The sequence below is a fragment of the Corylus avellana genome, chromosome 2, assembly GCF_965113065.1.
Source record: "Corylus avellana chromosome 2, dhCorAvel1.hap1.2, whole genome shotgun sequence".
NCBI classification, from domain to species: domain Eukaryota; kingdom Viridiplantae; phylum Streptophyta; class Magnoliopsida; order Fagales; family Betulaceae; genus Corylus; species Corylus avellana.
In genome coordinates, this window is record NC_142491.1 from 35,991,579 (window position 1) to 36,006,061 (window position 14,483).

General features: G+C 35.2%; 1 protein-coding gene across 2 annotated transcripts; it reads left to right on the top strand.

Moving 5' to 3' along the window:
* The first annotated feature begins 4,409 nt into the window (after window positions 1-4,409).
* LOC132183032 (Transducin/WD40 repeat-like superfamily protein) lies at window positions 4,410-14,029 on the top strand. Of its 2 annotated transcripts, XM_059596426.2 has the most exons (17): window positions 4,420-5,483; window positions 5,909-5,981; window positions 6,184-6,453; window positions 6,571-6,650; window positions 6,769-7,890; window positions 8,297-8,438; window positions 9,512-9,757; window positions 9,834-10,128; window positions 10,724-10,845; window positions 11,373-11,492; window positions 11,744-11,875; window positions 11,973-12,095; window positions 12,354-12,464; window positions 12,550-12,696; window positions 12,764-12,889; window positions 13,535-13,651; window positions 13,764-14,029. In XM_059596426.2, exons 1-17 carry the CDS (start codon window positions 4,696-4,698, stop codon window positions 13,779-13,781), a joined length of 4,032 nt encoding a protein of 1,343 aa, XP_059452409.2. In that variant the 5' UTR covers window positions 4,420-4,695; the 3' UTR covers window positions 13,782-14,029. The 2 variants fall into 2 exon arrangements, with proteins under 2 accessions (XP_059452417.2, XP_059452409.2); XM_059596434.2 differs by lacking the exons at window positions 11,973-12,095; window positions 12,354-12,464; window positions 12,550-12,696; ... (1 more) ...; window positions 13,535-13,651; window positions 13,764-14,029 and having other exon boundaries at window positions 4,410-5,483; window positions 11,368-11,492; window positions 11,744-11,869.
* The last annotated feature ends 454 nt before the right edge of the window (window positions 14,030-14,483 follow it).

Sequence of the window (14,483 nt, forward strand, 5' to 3'; positions counted from 1 at the left end):
ACTTAAAAGAGGACTGGCGGGAGTGTGTGGATGCAGACCCATGGGCCGTGTCTTTATGTGGGGCAAATAGATACAGACTTGCTTCATGATTAGCCCAAGCATTGGTGGGGCAAATAGATATTCATGGCTTTGATTGGGAGGTACACAGTGCCTAAAAGGCTAAAAGTAAAAGCTTAAAATGTTTTTTAAAAAAAGTTCACATACAATTCTCTCAATTTACCAATTAATTGACAAAAAGATAAAAATGACCATAACTATTTTCAATAAGACAAAAATACTCTAATAAAATTGTGAAAAAAAAAATTCTTTTAAGGAAAAAAAAAAAAAAATTTCTAAACCCTATTTTTTTTTTTATTAGTAGTATTTTCGTTATTGATAAAAAATATTGACAATTTTTAATAGTTTGGAGATGAGATATTGTCAATTTGGTGATAATTTAAAGGCATATGTACGTGAACTTTACCCCCCTCCCCCCCTTTTTTTTCTTCAAAGAATTGGTTTGTGAGAAATTTTTGTTTTGAAAACATTGCTCATTTCACAAGTACAAATAAGTTTCTATTTTAGAATAAGGTAAAATAAATCAAGATCGATGTTGATAGAATTATTAAATCAAGTTAAATTTATTGAACTTAAAGCAACATTAGTCACTATTCTAAGTGAAAACAACATGAGACCAACTTCTTATTAGAATGACTTGATAGAAATGGCATATATACATATATCTATGGATCCTGAATCTTAGTTCCCCCACTATCCTAACTTGATTGTTATGCTTTTACGTTCTTTTAGTTTTTGATGAGAAAGTCTAGAGAGAATAAAAAAAATCATGAATAGACATATCAAACATTTTCCTTTGTGCTGTCACATGCATCCTATACAATAAAAAAATAAAAAAATTAGGTTCTCCATAATAATTAAATAAAATCTCATAGACTGGAGGTTCATTGTTTTTTTGTTTTTCTAATTATAAGCGATTCTTATTTTGCACAATGATTGATGCAACAGAAATGCGTCCGTGATAGTGTATTTGTAGAGTTAAGGTCCTTGACATGGGATTGATAGATCTTTCACGACTAATGCTACAAGTCTCTCTTGTGTCTCTCTTGAATCATTCCAAGAATGATCTGGTTATTAAAATCATCATTGGGCTTGTGATTGATCATTATTGGATTTTGATCAAATTGTGATTTTAATAGCCACATCATTTTTGGAGGGACTCCAGAAGGATACAAGAGAAATTTCTAGAATTACTCGATCTTTCACGACTCGCTATTAGCAAGTAATAAGAGGTTATGGAAAGATTTGAAGAGGCCACTGAATTTCATGGCCTGGTCCCAACTCACGTGGGGACTCAATATTATGACACAATGCCTAACCCCACCCCATCCCACCCACCATCCAAGATAGCTAGACCAGCATGAACCCCATCGCAATCTGGCCACACACACAAAAACCTTTGATGTCCATGCAAATTTTTGGACAACCAAACAGAGTTCATACAAAACAATGAAATTAGCTAGTTGTCGGAAGTTTCCTGGTCCCAAAAGAACCAGACCGGAGCCGCTCTGATGCTAAGTTAGTAAATATTTTTTTTTGTTGAGAAAACTAAATAATGAAAATGGAAGAGGAGAGAATGAGCATAGTGTGTACTCCTTTTGTGTGAGAGAGGTTCATTGCTCAATTAATATAGTAGCATTGATACTGGTATAAGGTGTAATTTTTTTTTTTTATGGAAAAGTTCATATACCCCTTAAACCACTTCCCAATTAATCCAAACTTTCAATTGTGACCAATGCCCTCCCTAAACTACCAAAAAATTGACAATATCTCCCAGGGCTAGAAAAAAGACAAAAATAACCCTAAATGTTTTTCAATAAGATAAAATACTCCAATAAATTTGAAAAAAAAAAACAAAAAATAAAAAAAAGAAAAAAAAAACGATTTTTTGTAAAAAAATAAAATAAAATTCCAACCTTAGTTTTTTCTTTTTTAAAATTATTTTTATTGTTTCTTAATTTTACTTAGGGTATTTTTGTCATTGGAGGGACAATGACAATTTTTAGTAGTTTGGGGGGCACATTGTCTCAATTGAAAGTTTGAGATGGACATTATTAATTGAGTAGTAGTTTGAGGGAGTATGTGGACTTTACCATTTTTTTTTTTGTTGGGAAATAAAGTGGTTATAGAGTTTTACCAATAGTACATTAATATACATATTTGGACACCACACTAGCCCAAAAGCCTAAGCTAATAGACTTGTGTTCACTTAGATATATTAACTTTATATATAAATTCTTAATGTGAGACTTAACACTTACAAATGCACTTACAACATTTTTATAGTGTAATATATAGCATGTATACCGCACTAATGGCTATGTGGGTGTATAGTTTTTACATGGAGAAGATCCTGAGACTGGTTTATTTGTTTTTCTTTAATAGCCTCATTATCTTTCATGTAAAGGTTGATTGAGTAAGGTCTACCTATAATTTAAATCCCCAACATATAGAATTATTAATAATAATTGCACTAATCCAGCCGTATCAGAGTATCAGTGAAACTAAATCCGTTTTATACTGATCAGACGTAAGGATTTCATTGCCGGAGACGAACCTAAATCATAATATTTATCAAACCACTTGGAGACCAACCTGGAACCCTAGATGATACTTAAATACATATAGCTTGATACGCTTCGTCATGACCATTTGTTTACATAATATTATGCCCGTGACAGACAAGTTTCCAACCCCACCTGGATATTTCAACACCATCCAACAATGATCAGCTTATAATATCAAAAGCTAATAATATTTCATGGATGATGGAACCTGATCGATGATACCTACACAACTCATTGTAATACACAATTCTCTTCACAGAGATAATCAGAATTCCTCTCTCCCATTTCCCAAAAGAGTGTTGGTACACACACATACACACACATATATATATATATATATATATGTGTGTGTGTGTGTGTGTGATGACTTTCCTAGCACAAAAACAAAAATCATATCATATATAGAAGAACCAAGAATGGTGTGGGTTAACATAAAACAAAATGGTCCATCAAAGAGGCAAGCGTAGGCTTTTGTAGCTGCTTCAGGTGACGTCCTTTTCTTAAACAGCCTAAAAAATTTAGCCTCTATCACTGAACCACACAGTGAAAGCGGTGACTTATCCTTTGGGGTACTGATATGGATGAAAGAAGATAAACATATATCATTGAAATGCGTGAAATTAAGCTAATTATTCCTTAACCCTTACGATACCCAAAATGAAGAATTATTGTAATTTTTGAAAAATTATGATTTAATTTTAATAATAAACACCCACAATATTCAACGGTTTGCAGGTAAGAAAGGAAAAAAAAAAAAAAAAAAAATCTCTGTTTAGAGTGGGAGAAAATCATGGGTTTTTATTAAACTTTCTTTATGCTTAATCCACAGAATGTAAGCTTTGAATATTTTTTTATTAAAAGAAAATCACAGGTCCGTTTTAATGTGTTTGACAATGCTATTTTGCATATCATAAGTGCAATTTTAAACCAAATTGTAAAAATTATATCTTTTGAGGGTGCTCTTTTAAAAAATTACGATTTAAAAATGTAAAAAAAAAAAAATATTTGCATTTTTAAATCGTAGGTAAGGGAAAACGTACGATTTTAAAAGCTAAACTGTAATTTTATTAAACACTTTTAAATCACATGTTTTGAAATTGCAAATCCAATCAAACCCTAAGACAAATAATAAAGATAAAACAAAGTAAAACAATTAATTGGTCTAGTGCAGTCCTTCTAAATTCCAATGCCAAATACTTTGGGTTTGACTTGCATGTTTTCACTGACTTGGGAAGCACGTAACATGGATGTAAAATCCACATCCAAATGATGTAGGAAGAGAAAATAAATGGTAATAGAGAATGTTAGATGAGATGGTCCAATTCATGATGAATTTTGTTCTGATAAGTCATGGTCAGGAAGAATAAAAACAACTACGCCATGTAATACTTCCAAAATAGCTTCAAAGAAAATTGAAACAAGACCAAAAGAGGCCAATTTGAGAACCATGTACATATCCGGCCAAAGAATATATATATATAATTTAAATACAACAAGAGATTTACATGAAAATAAAAACAAAAAATTATTCGGAAATAAAATATCAAGAACAATTAACAACACATGCAAATTATCAGTAGAGTATGCCTAATTAAGGATAAAAATACAGTTTCTTTTGCCACGCATACATGCAAGTTAAATAATTATTTGATGGGAAAAACAAATAGAACATAAAAGAAAGAAAGAGTAAATGGCAGTTCACCTAGTAGAGTAAATGGGTCACATCTATAGATGAACATAGCTTATAATAAGCCAGAAACTTCAAAGACTATTTTCCTAAACTGTAAGCGTAATTATCAGGAAGCGCAAAAAGCACTGAAGTGATCATATGATAAGACTTATTTTCTCATAAAAAGAAAAAGAAAAAAGATAAGCATGTTTGTTTTCTTTCTCCTCTTTCCCTCCATTGATGGAAGCAACGGTCAGTTTTTTGTCTGTAGCTGAGAGGGGCCACTGAAGTTTAGAGATTTGGCTGGAATGGTCACGGGAAATTGTTCCAGACATCTACAACTCTGCAAGTCTCCTACTGGGCACTACATAAAGTACACTTATTATTCCTCAAGAAATCAACATGTCTACTAGATCAATGGTTCCCATCTCTTCTTCTTCTTCTTCTTCCTCTTCTTCTTCTTCAATGGTTTCATCCCATGATTATGAGAGATCAGACCAAAAATCCATACGGGTACTCGTTGTTTCAATCAATAAGTACATCAGTGAACTCTTATCAAATGGTGAGGCCAGGAGTTCTCTAAAACAGAGATGCATCTCAAAGCTGAAATATCAGAAGCAGGAATTCTTCGAATTCGCTGAGCAATCGGTGCTAGCAAATTTTTACTGGGGCATTGACAGCATTGAAACTGCAATCAAAACAAAATGGCTAGAAGAGAGAGCTGAGAGGCTGAGGAATTCAGAGCGAATGCTTCAGGTCCCAGCATTGCTTGATGAGCAAGAATTCACCGCCGGAATTCCAAACCGTTATTTGGTGTGTTGCTCCTACTTTTACCTCTCAGTAGTAAGGAACCTCCAACAGGATGAGTGGCAGGCTGCACTGCATTTTGTCCAAGCCCTGTTGGTGTCTCCAAAACTTGTTCGAACGGAATTTGCACCAGAACTTTGTGAAAGTCTTTTTCCTTCAAGTACTGTGCATGAAAAGAAGGAAAAAATTGGAAGGAGAAGCTTTGCATCTACACATCTGGTGGAGTCTGTAGAGGACGAGTACAGTGAAGCAATGAGGCAGATGGCAAGGAGATACAAAGACTGGTTAATATATTATCAGGTCATGTTTTATGGAGAGACTCCTCTGCGGCTTTGTGGTAGCAGAGATGGTTCATCCCCTGACAATGAATCAGAATGTTATAAGTAAGTTTTTCCCTTGCATTCATCATAACATTTACAGGAAAACCAAATACAATCAATAACTGCAACTTGACATTTGAAAGTTCCTTGTATCTAAGAATTAATCTGAATCACTGCAAACAAGGAAAGTAGTTAGATTTAGCATAAAATAAGCAATTTTCTAATGAATATGGTGTTAAATTACCACTATATCCAAAAGCTTAAGCCGATAAGAAAGAATGTTTAATCGAAATGAGAGGTAAATGTAAGAGACAAGGTTTGATCTCAGAATCTTTGTTCAAATACCATGTTAGATCATTACTTATCCTAAATTCTTAAACTGAAAGAAAATGATCAATTTAATCATTTAATTACTTTTTTAACATATGGGCCTTGTAGCCCAAATGGCTTTCTGCAATATCTCATAATTATTCATTACTGATGAGCAGGCATATAATACCCACTAGCACTGAATCTTCAATTTCAACTGAGCATGGACACAGCTTGGAGAATTATAATAATGTAAGCCTTGATTTACTTCACCAGTACTATTGCATTATTTTAGGGGCTTCTGGGTATTTGTAAATTGCTCATATGTTCTCTGCAGATATCCAGTACTAAAATTAAGTTTCAGAATTACCTATACTGACATGGTTATGTGTAATTTGCAGTTACTAAAAATAGTTTTGTTTGTTTAATTGGTATGATATGAAACTGAATGTAGTATGAGAAGGTGCATCCACTTGATCCTCAAGATATAATAGATGAAATGCTAGAGAAACCTAAGGCAGCCTCTGAAGTTCCCGAATTTGAAGATCATAGGAAAGTGGGTAGATCATTGGATCAACTGTCAAAATTTCAAGTTCACAGTGGAGAGCTCAAAAGAAATTCAAGTATCAGATGCCTACAGGATTTGCTGAAGGAATCCCAGTCAGATACGCCAACTTCAGAAGATTCATGCTACAATGATTCTCAGTCTGGCAGTGACATGGAGGTAATTGCTCCAAAGACATTACAATATTGGCCAAGGATTCTGTTGTTGAGAAGAAAACTACAATAAGCATGTCTCTTTCTTGTATTGTTGAGGCTCACTCGTCTCTTTATGAATCAGGTAGATATGAATGACACAAAATGCTCAATGAGAATTCCAACAACAAATGCTGATGATCCACCGCCAGAAATTTGTGATCAGTTTAGTCCACAATTGCAACAATATACCACTTTCTTTATGATTCCTAAGTCCACTAATCCATAAACTGACATCAGAACTATAACTATTTTATTAAAGTCATTGCATTAATCTGTACAGGAAGATGCAGGCTCCTTGCTCCACATCAGACCCAGATCCATGCACTCCTCAGAAAATGCCGGCCATTGAAGCCCCTGGCAAATTAAGTATAGCCATTTTGCAAGATAGAGATGAAAATTCAAATACCCTTTGGAATCACCATGTAAAGAATGAATCAACTCAGAGGACATTAAAGCCAGAAAAATTCCAGCTCTTTAATCATATAGCATCTTCTACATCTCTGCAGAAATGTAGGATCGCCCTGACCGATCACCAAGGAAATGCTGCAAGAAATCTACAGAACTCAAGAAGCTGGAGAAAATTTAATAAAGTTTGTTCACATTCTCAAAAAGATTCCACAAGTGAACTATTGGGAATACTTGAAACGACAATTTCAGAGCTGTGTTTTGCAGAAGGATTGGGAAAAAGTGACGAAGATTTTGCAGTAGAAGTTACTAAAATTTACAAAATGTTAAACTACAAAACTGAAATAAAATATGCTATGTTAAAGGAAGTAATTCTGGATCAGCTGCTTTCAGATATATCAACTTCCAAAGAGGAAAGAGTAATTAGGACATCGGTGTCTACATTGACAACAATCATTTCAGCAAACAAGTCATTCATCGAAGACATCAAGAAAAAAGGCTTACAGTTGTGTGATTTGGCAAGGGCTCTGAAGCAAAATGTGCATGAGGCTGCAATTCTAATCTATCTAATAAATCCATCTCCTGCAGAAATTAAGGCATTAGAAATCTTACCAGCACTAGTGGAGGTTGTGTGCACTTCAGACAGTTACAAGGGTAGGACAGCATCAGATCTGCTGACACCTCCTGGAGCATCACTTATGATTATTGAAGTGTTAGTAACTGCATTTGACCAAACCATGAATAACAAGCACTTGGCTGCAATCAATTCTCCCCATGTTCTTTGCAGGCTCCTAGATGTAGCAAGAACTAATAATCTGGATGAGTTTATCTCTTTGGCCACTATACTTGTAAAGTGCATGCAATTTGATGGGCAATGCAGAAAATATATATCCCAATCTACTCCTGTGGCTCCGTTTATTCATCTACTACAAAGTAACGAGAAGTGGGCCCAGTTCATAGCACTCGAGTATTTTCATGAGGTCCTTCGCGTACCAAGGTACAAAAAATACTTCAAAATCATTATTCTACATGCTATTTCCTATTTAAATATAGTTTTTAGAGAGCTATGCAGTTACTGTATGTATAAAAAGTTTGGTATGGAGTGACGAGTGCTTTTTACTCCATACTTGAATGTAATCTCCTAAATTTCGGAGAAACTAAAAGTTGGTCCAATGATTGATGTCTTGCTGACAGAGGAGAGTTTCGCATAGATTAACCCCTTCATATATATATATGTGAGCATAATTCTTTCACTGAACCAGTGAGTCTACTTACATGCATGTCATAGAGAATCTTTCATCTCATCCATTTGTAAGGATTAACTGGTAGAGTTATTTGGTCTAGTCTTTCCACAATCCTAGCCCTATGAAGGTCTTCTGACATTTATTTTTCAATTCTGTCAGGTCATATGCCATTAGCTTGTTGCAGAAAATACAAAAAGAAGGAAGCACCGATATTATGCACAAACTAATGGACTGTATCCAACACTTGCAACCCGACTACCAACTTTTGGCAGCAAATTTACTGCTTCAATTGGACACAACGGTAATTTTATGATCATTTAGGTCATAGCTGCCATTAAGGCTTAGATAGTAAAATCAGAACCGAATATGGAACCAGGTAGTTAACGACTGCACATAATATATTGTCTTATTACCTTGCACTCAGTAGTTATAGTTGCCAACTGACCAAGGTAGGATCGAAGGGCACAAGCATTACAGTTCTATAGAACTGCAGCCAGCTATAGCATATATGTATTGCTCTTACACCCTCTATTAAACTGGTTCCCTCCCAAGACATAGAGTTGATCTTGGAGACCAAAAATTTGGTGCTATAAGAAAGCTAAGAAGTTAGAATAACCTCTAAGCGCTACAGATTGGCCATTTTTCTCTTCTTCTTTTCATTTTTCACAGCAGTGTTTCCAAATATGATACCGTCCTATTTTAAAAGTTATATTTAAACAAGCAAAATGTAAGAATTTAGGCAGATGTTGAAGACAGATAGAATGTGCATTTTTTTCATATATATTCAAGGAAAAATCAGTCTTTATACAGGGTCCAGCGTTCTTCCTTAAATAGATGGCTGGTGGAGTCTTGGGATCTCTCAGGAAATATTTTTACAATAGATAGCCTCTTGTTCTTGCTCGGGCTTGGGGGTTTGTAATGTGCTTCTCTTGTAGCCTTGCTTGTTGCTATAAGGGTCTGTGGGACTGGCTCCTGTCATATTGTATTCTTGAAGTTTTGTTTTCATATAGTACAATATATTTCTTCAAGGTAAGCTCAAAGGAATGGTTGTTTCAAGACAGGCGGGCTGTGGGATTCTATTATTAAGGAATTTCATTCACCACAGATGTCCAGGGGATTTTGGACTGAATTTGTTATGAGTTCTCAACAAAGGGATCTAACTAATCAAAACTCAACCAATTTTTAAAAGCTTGTCTAGTTTCTTTTTAAGAAACACATTATATCTATTCTGGAATTCAGACAGATATGATAGGCCATAAGATTAGGATTGAGTGATTAAATTCAACTTTTTTCTGAGATTTAAATTAGTCAATTTAGACTTTAAGCCTCCAAAGGAAGCTTTAGTTAACATGGTTAGGCGATGAATATGTGCAGGATAATTCATCTGACAGAAGAGTGTTCAGAGAAGAAGCTATGAAGGTCCTTCTGAAGTATCTAGAATTTGAAGAAAACTCTGATATGCAGCTATTATCTGCATTCATCCTATCAAATCTTGGTGGAACGTATGCTTGGACAGGGGAACCATATACAACAGCATGGTTGGTTAAAAAGGCAGGTTTAACCTCTCCGTGTCACCGGAACATGATAAAAAACTTTACCTGGTCGGATAAAAGCCTACAGGTGAGCTGTAAGGAAATATATATTGGTTTTTATAGATATCACATATACCAACAAAGAAAATTCGATGGATTTGCAGGATGCTTTCACAGACTCATGGTGCAGCAGGATGAACAGAAGCATCATTAACATTGGGAATCCTCTCTTCTATGCTTTAGAAAAGGGGCTAAAAAGCAATATAAGGAAGGTATCTAGGGCTTGTCTAACAACTATTGCGTGGCTTGGATGTGAAATAACAAAGAGCCCAGATAGCTTTAGACATTCTGCATGTGAGATCTTACTAAGTGGGATTGAGCAATTTTTGCATCCTGGATTGGAGCTTGAAGACAGGCTTCTAGCATGTTTGTGCGTCTATAACTATGCTTCTGGCAAAGGTAATGCCCTCACAATAATTTATCTATATGTAATAACCACTTTACAATAACATAAAACAAAAGAGATTGAATCCTGTTACATATGCAAGTCTTTCCTGTGGTACCCACTATAGTGGTTATAAAAATGATCATTGATAGGTATTCACTCGGTTAATGGTATTAGGACAATTCATGGAACTTACTTTGTTGTGTTTCTCATACAAAAAACTATAACATTGATCTTTATAGCACTTGCTTTGAGCATATTCAGCATTATACATGGAATTATATTCCACATCAAACGGAAAGTAGATATATTTACATTTTGCTCTTCCCTATAGGAACAGTCCTATTGTTCTATGAGATTCCATGTACCAAATGAGAGAGTTTTACCTCATATGCTTTGAAAGTCAAATTGGAACAATTTTAGCCCATTTGTCCAAATGCCCCCTTAAATGAAAATACATGTCAAAGACTAAATAGAATTAAGCTTTCGTAACTAAATAGCCATCAAAAACTCTGCAACAATTGATTTCAAGGACACATGCCCCTCAATAAGATAATGGTAGAGAATGCAATTTTTCCAACACAATCTTAGATGAATTTCCTTTTGCAGGGATGCAAAAACTCATTTATTCTTCAGAAGGAGTAAGGGAGTCGCTAAGACGCCTTTCAAACATAAGCTGGATGGCAGAGGAATTACATAAAGTGGCTGATTATTACCTGCCCAACAAATCAGTGAGTACTCGAGCACACTCCAAGTTGCAGAATTATTCCATTTAGGCCCTTCTTTTTCTCCTCCTCCTGCTTCTTCTTCTTCTTCTTCTATCTAAGAATCAACCTAACAATCAATCTCTTGCTTCAAAAATTAAATTTTTCCCCGATATGTTGCTTCTAAGAAGAAAAAAAAGACAAGCAGAAACATTTTAGCCAACAAAGGCAACAATTGATAGCATTGAATGATATTTTTGTAAATGAAATATACATGATGTGCTTACTGCTTAAATACTACAGTGAAAACAAATCGTCAAGCAGAGGCAACTAAGAGAACATTTATAAGATATCCAACTCAAAATGCATCCACCAAACATGGCCAATTTGTGTTTTACATTTTGAATGATTAGCCTAAGAGAGAGAGGCCCTATCATAATAAGTCCTAAATATATTTGTAAATATATTTGTAAATGATAATATATATAATATTGACCATCAGCAATGGATGTTGATTCACTTTCTTGCCAAATTCATCACAATTGCAAGAGCAGCGTATTTCTTGTGTTCACACACAAATCCTGGAGGTGGGTCTTAAAGGCAGTGGAGCTGTATGTGCCCTCATCTACTACAAGGGACTGCTTTATAGTGGATACTCAGATGGTTCAATTAAGGTAAGAAAATATGTTACCTACTTCAGATATGAAGATCATTGCCTCTCTTATGTTACAGTTGTACACTAAAAGCATAAGCACATTGCTTCTTGATCAAGAAGCTGCCAAAAGATATCCTTCTAAAGCTAGCTAATGTTAAGCAACACTCGCTTGAAACAAGGTCCCTACTACCACAATGTGTGGGAAATCAAAATGAAAGATATCTGATGTATAGTATTAAATGTAATAATGACATCTGTTACACTGAATAGGTGTGGGACATCAGGGGGCAATCAGCCATACTTGTAGGGGACGTGAAGGAGCACCAAAAGGCAGTGACATGTTTTTCACTTTATGAACCAGGAGATAGCCTTTTAAGTGGCTCCAACGATAAAACTATTAGGGTATGGTAAAGTTCTCTTGCAGTGACCTCTTTCTTTCTTCCCCGGAATGGATTGCAGAAAATTGAACAAAATATCATTCAAACTGCACCTTCTACAGGTTTGGCAAATGCTCCATAGGAAATTGGAGTGCGTTGAAGTAATACCAATGAAGGAACCAATTCAACAGTTAGACGCATATGGCAAAATGATTTTTGTACTTACCCATGGCCATGGGTTGAAGGTAACAAAAGAAAGTGACTGTAGAATTAGTAGTAGAATGATGAGGATTATAATGACTAAATATTCAGGACAGACGTGTGTGTGCACATACAACACACACAATGAAGCTCAAAAAGTTCAATATAGTGAAGCTATATAAGAAGAACATGAAAACTTCCAATTGACTTTCAGAAGTGGAAAAAGAACAGAAACAAAAATTCCCATTGCAAATAAATTTTAAGATGACCATTTAACTACACAAAGTTTTTTCTTTCAACAGGTACTTGACGCATCAAGAACAGTCAAAGATATTTGCAGGAGCCAAAATGTGAAGTGTATGAGGGTGTTTCAGGAGAAGATCTACGTAGGCTGCACAAATTCAAGCATACAGGTTAGTAAGTTAGTTTAAGGGTCATGCATGCTTGTTAGAAATTCATGCACTAACTGAAACATACGTGGTGTGGAACTCTTCGTAGGAGTTTTCTATAACAAACAACCGGGAGCAAGAAATCAAAGCACCAGCAAAGAGCTGGAAGAGGCAACACAAGCCCATCAGTTCAATTGTGGCATACAAAGATTGGCTTTATTGTGCAAGCGTAACTGTTGAAGGTTCAAGCTTCAAGGTAAGAACAAGAACTGTATACATATATACTATGAAAGAGCCTTCCACTGAATGGTCAAATAATGTAGGAATGGAGAAGACCTGGCAAACCCCAAATGTCAATAGCAATAGGCAAAGGAGACAATGTGCTAGCAATGGGAGTAGTGGAAGACTTCATATACCTAAACTGCAGCTCATCAACAAACAACATTCAGGTAACTGATTTATTCTCTCAAAAGCAGACTATAATTGACAGAATTTACAATATTAAATGTGACTGCCATGTGGAATGACCAATGGTATTACCTTCTAATTTACAGAACCAGGATTTCTCATTCGAAGGGGCTAAAATATAAATGAGGGGTCAAATTTAATTTTGATAGGAGCTAAGCTTAGTTTTTAAGGCTAAAAATACATATATATTTAACTTAATAATAAAGTATGAAAGAAAATTTGAAAACCAAGGGGAGCTCTTGGTCTTTATGTAGTTCTATTACTGCTTCTAAAGTACAGAGAAGTGTAGGATTCATTGGATGACCCACTTAAGAACTACAGTTCTAATGTCGGTGAGATAGACATGAGAACTGTTCTAATGAGATGTTAACATAATATATTGAGAGACCACTTAACTTATGGGTTTAGATCCAATTTTATATATTGTATTAATCACTCACATTAGTGACTATTACACAATGTGGGACGACTTAACTTTCACCTTCACATGTATATATTTCAACATATAAATATTCTAAATGATTAATAAAAAGTGGTGTCATTAATACATAACTAAGACGAAATGAATTTCGAAAGCTACCAACATCTCATTGAATTTTGACGTACTTTGTGAAAAAAAAAAAAAGATCTGGTTGAGAGGGACACAGCAGAAATTGGGGAGGATTTCAGCAGGCAGCCGGATAAAAAGCCTCCTCACTGCCAATGACATGCTACTGTGTGGCACGGAGTCGGGGATAATCAAGGTTTGCACATTCAAAGCATCTACCTTTTAAGCTACTTTACTCTATTTTTTATTTTTTTTTAATTCATAATGATTTTTACCCTAACCTACCAATTAATCCCCAAAATCAACAGGGCTGGATCCCCTTGTAGCAGAAGATTTGAAACTTGGAAATTTGGGTATCATCAACTACCAATAAATGTATGCTGCAGAGAAGGGCGAGTTTTGATTTATTCAGAGCACAATATATTGTGAAATGTATGTCTCAAAGAGGGATAGAACTATTGTATAATCGATCACTGTACTTATACTAGTTTCATCTTTCAAGAGAATGTCAGTTTTCAAACGTGTATATCAAAGAAACGTTATCTGTAATATTATGTACCAACAACTTCCTCAAGCTCAATTCCAACATCACCATCCGCAAGAACATTGCCATCTCTTCTGCAACATGTAGGGGCTATCAAGATTCGACCATCGGCGGTTCCCCTGTAGGCTGTAGACCTCGTTGTTGGCGAGGCCGAAGCAGTATTTTTGGCCGTCTTTTAGAAGTTGGCTCCAGGCTTAGAGAGCAATCATCTTGGAAGAAGACTCCCATAGAGCTATATATACTCTCTCCCAAATCATTCCCAAATGGTAAAATTGGAAATCCGCTTGCAGTCTTGCAGAATCTGCCTCAACTCAAATCTTTCTTGTTTTGAACTAGTGCTCATATCTCTTTCCCTCCTCTCTTATTTGGGTAAACATTACCGCACGTAATTTTCCGTCAATTTTGTAATTATGCCCTCAAATTTTCAAAACATCTTTTAAAAATTTGAAATATCATACCTTTTGTAAAAATTCGAAATTCCCAA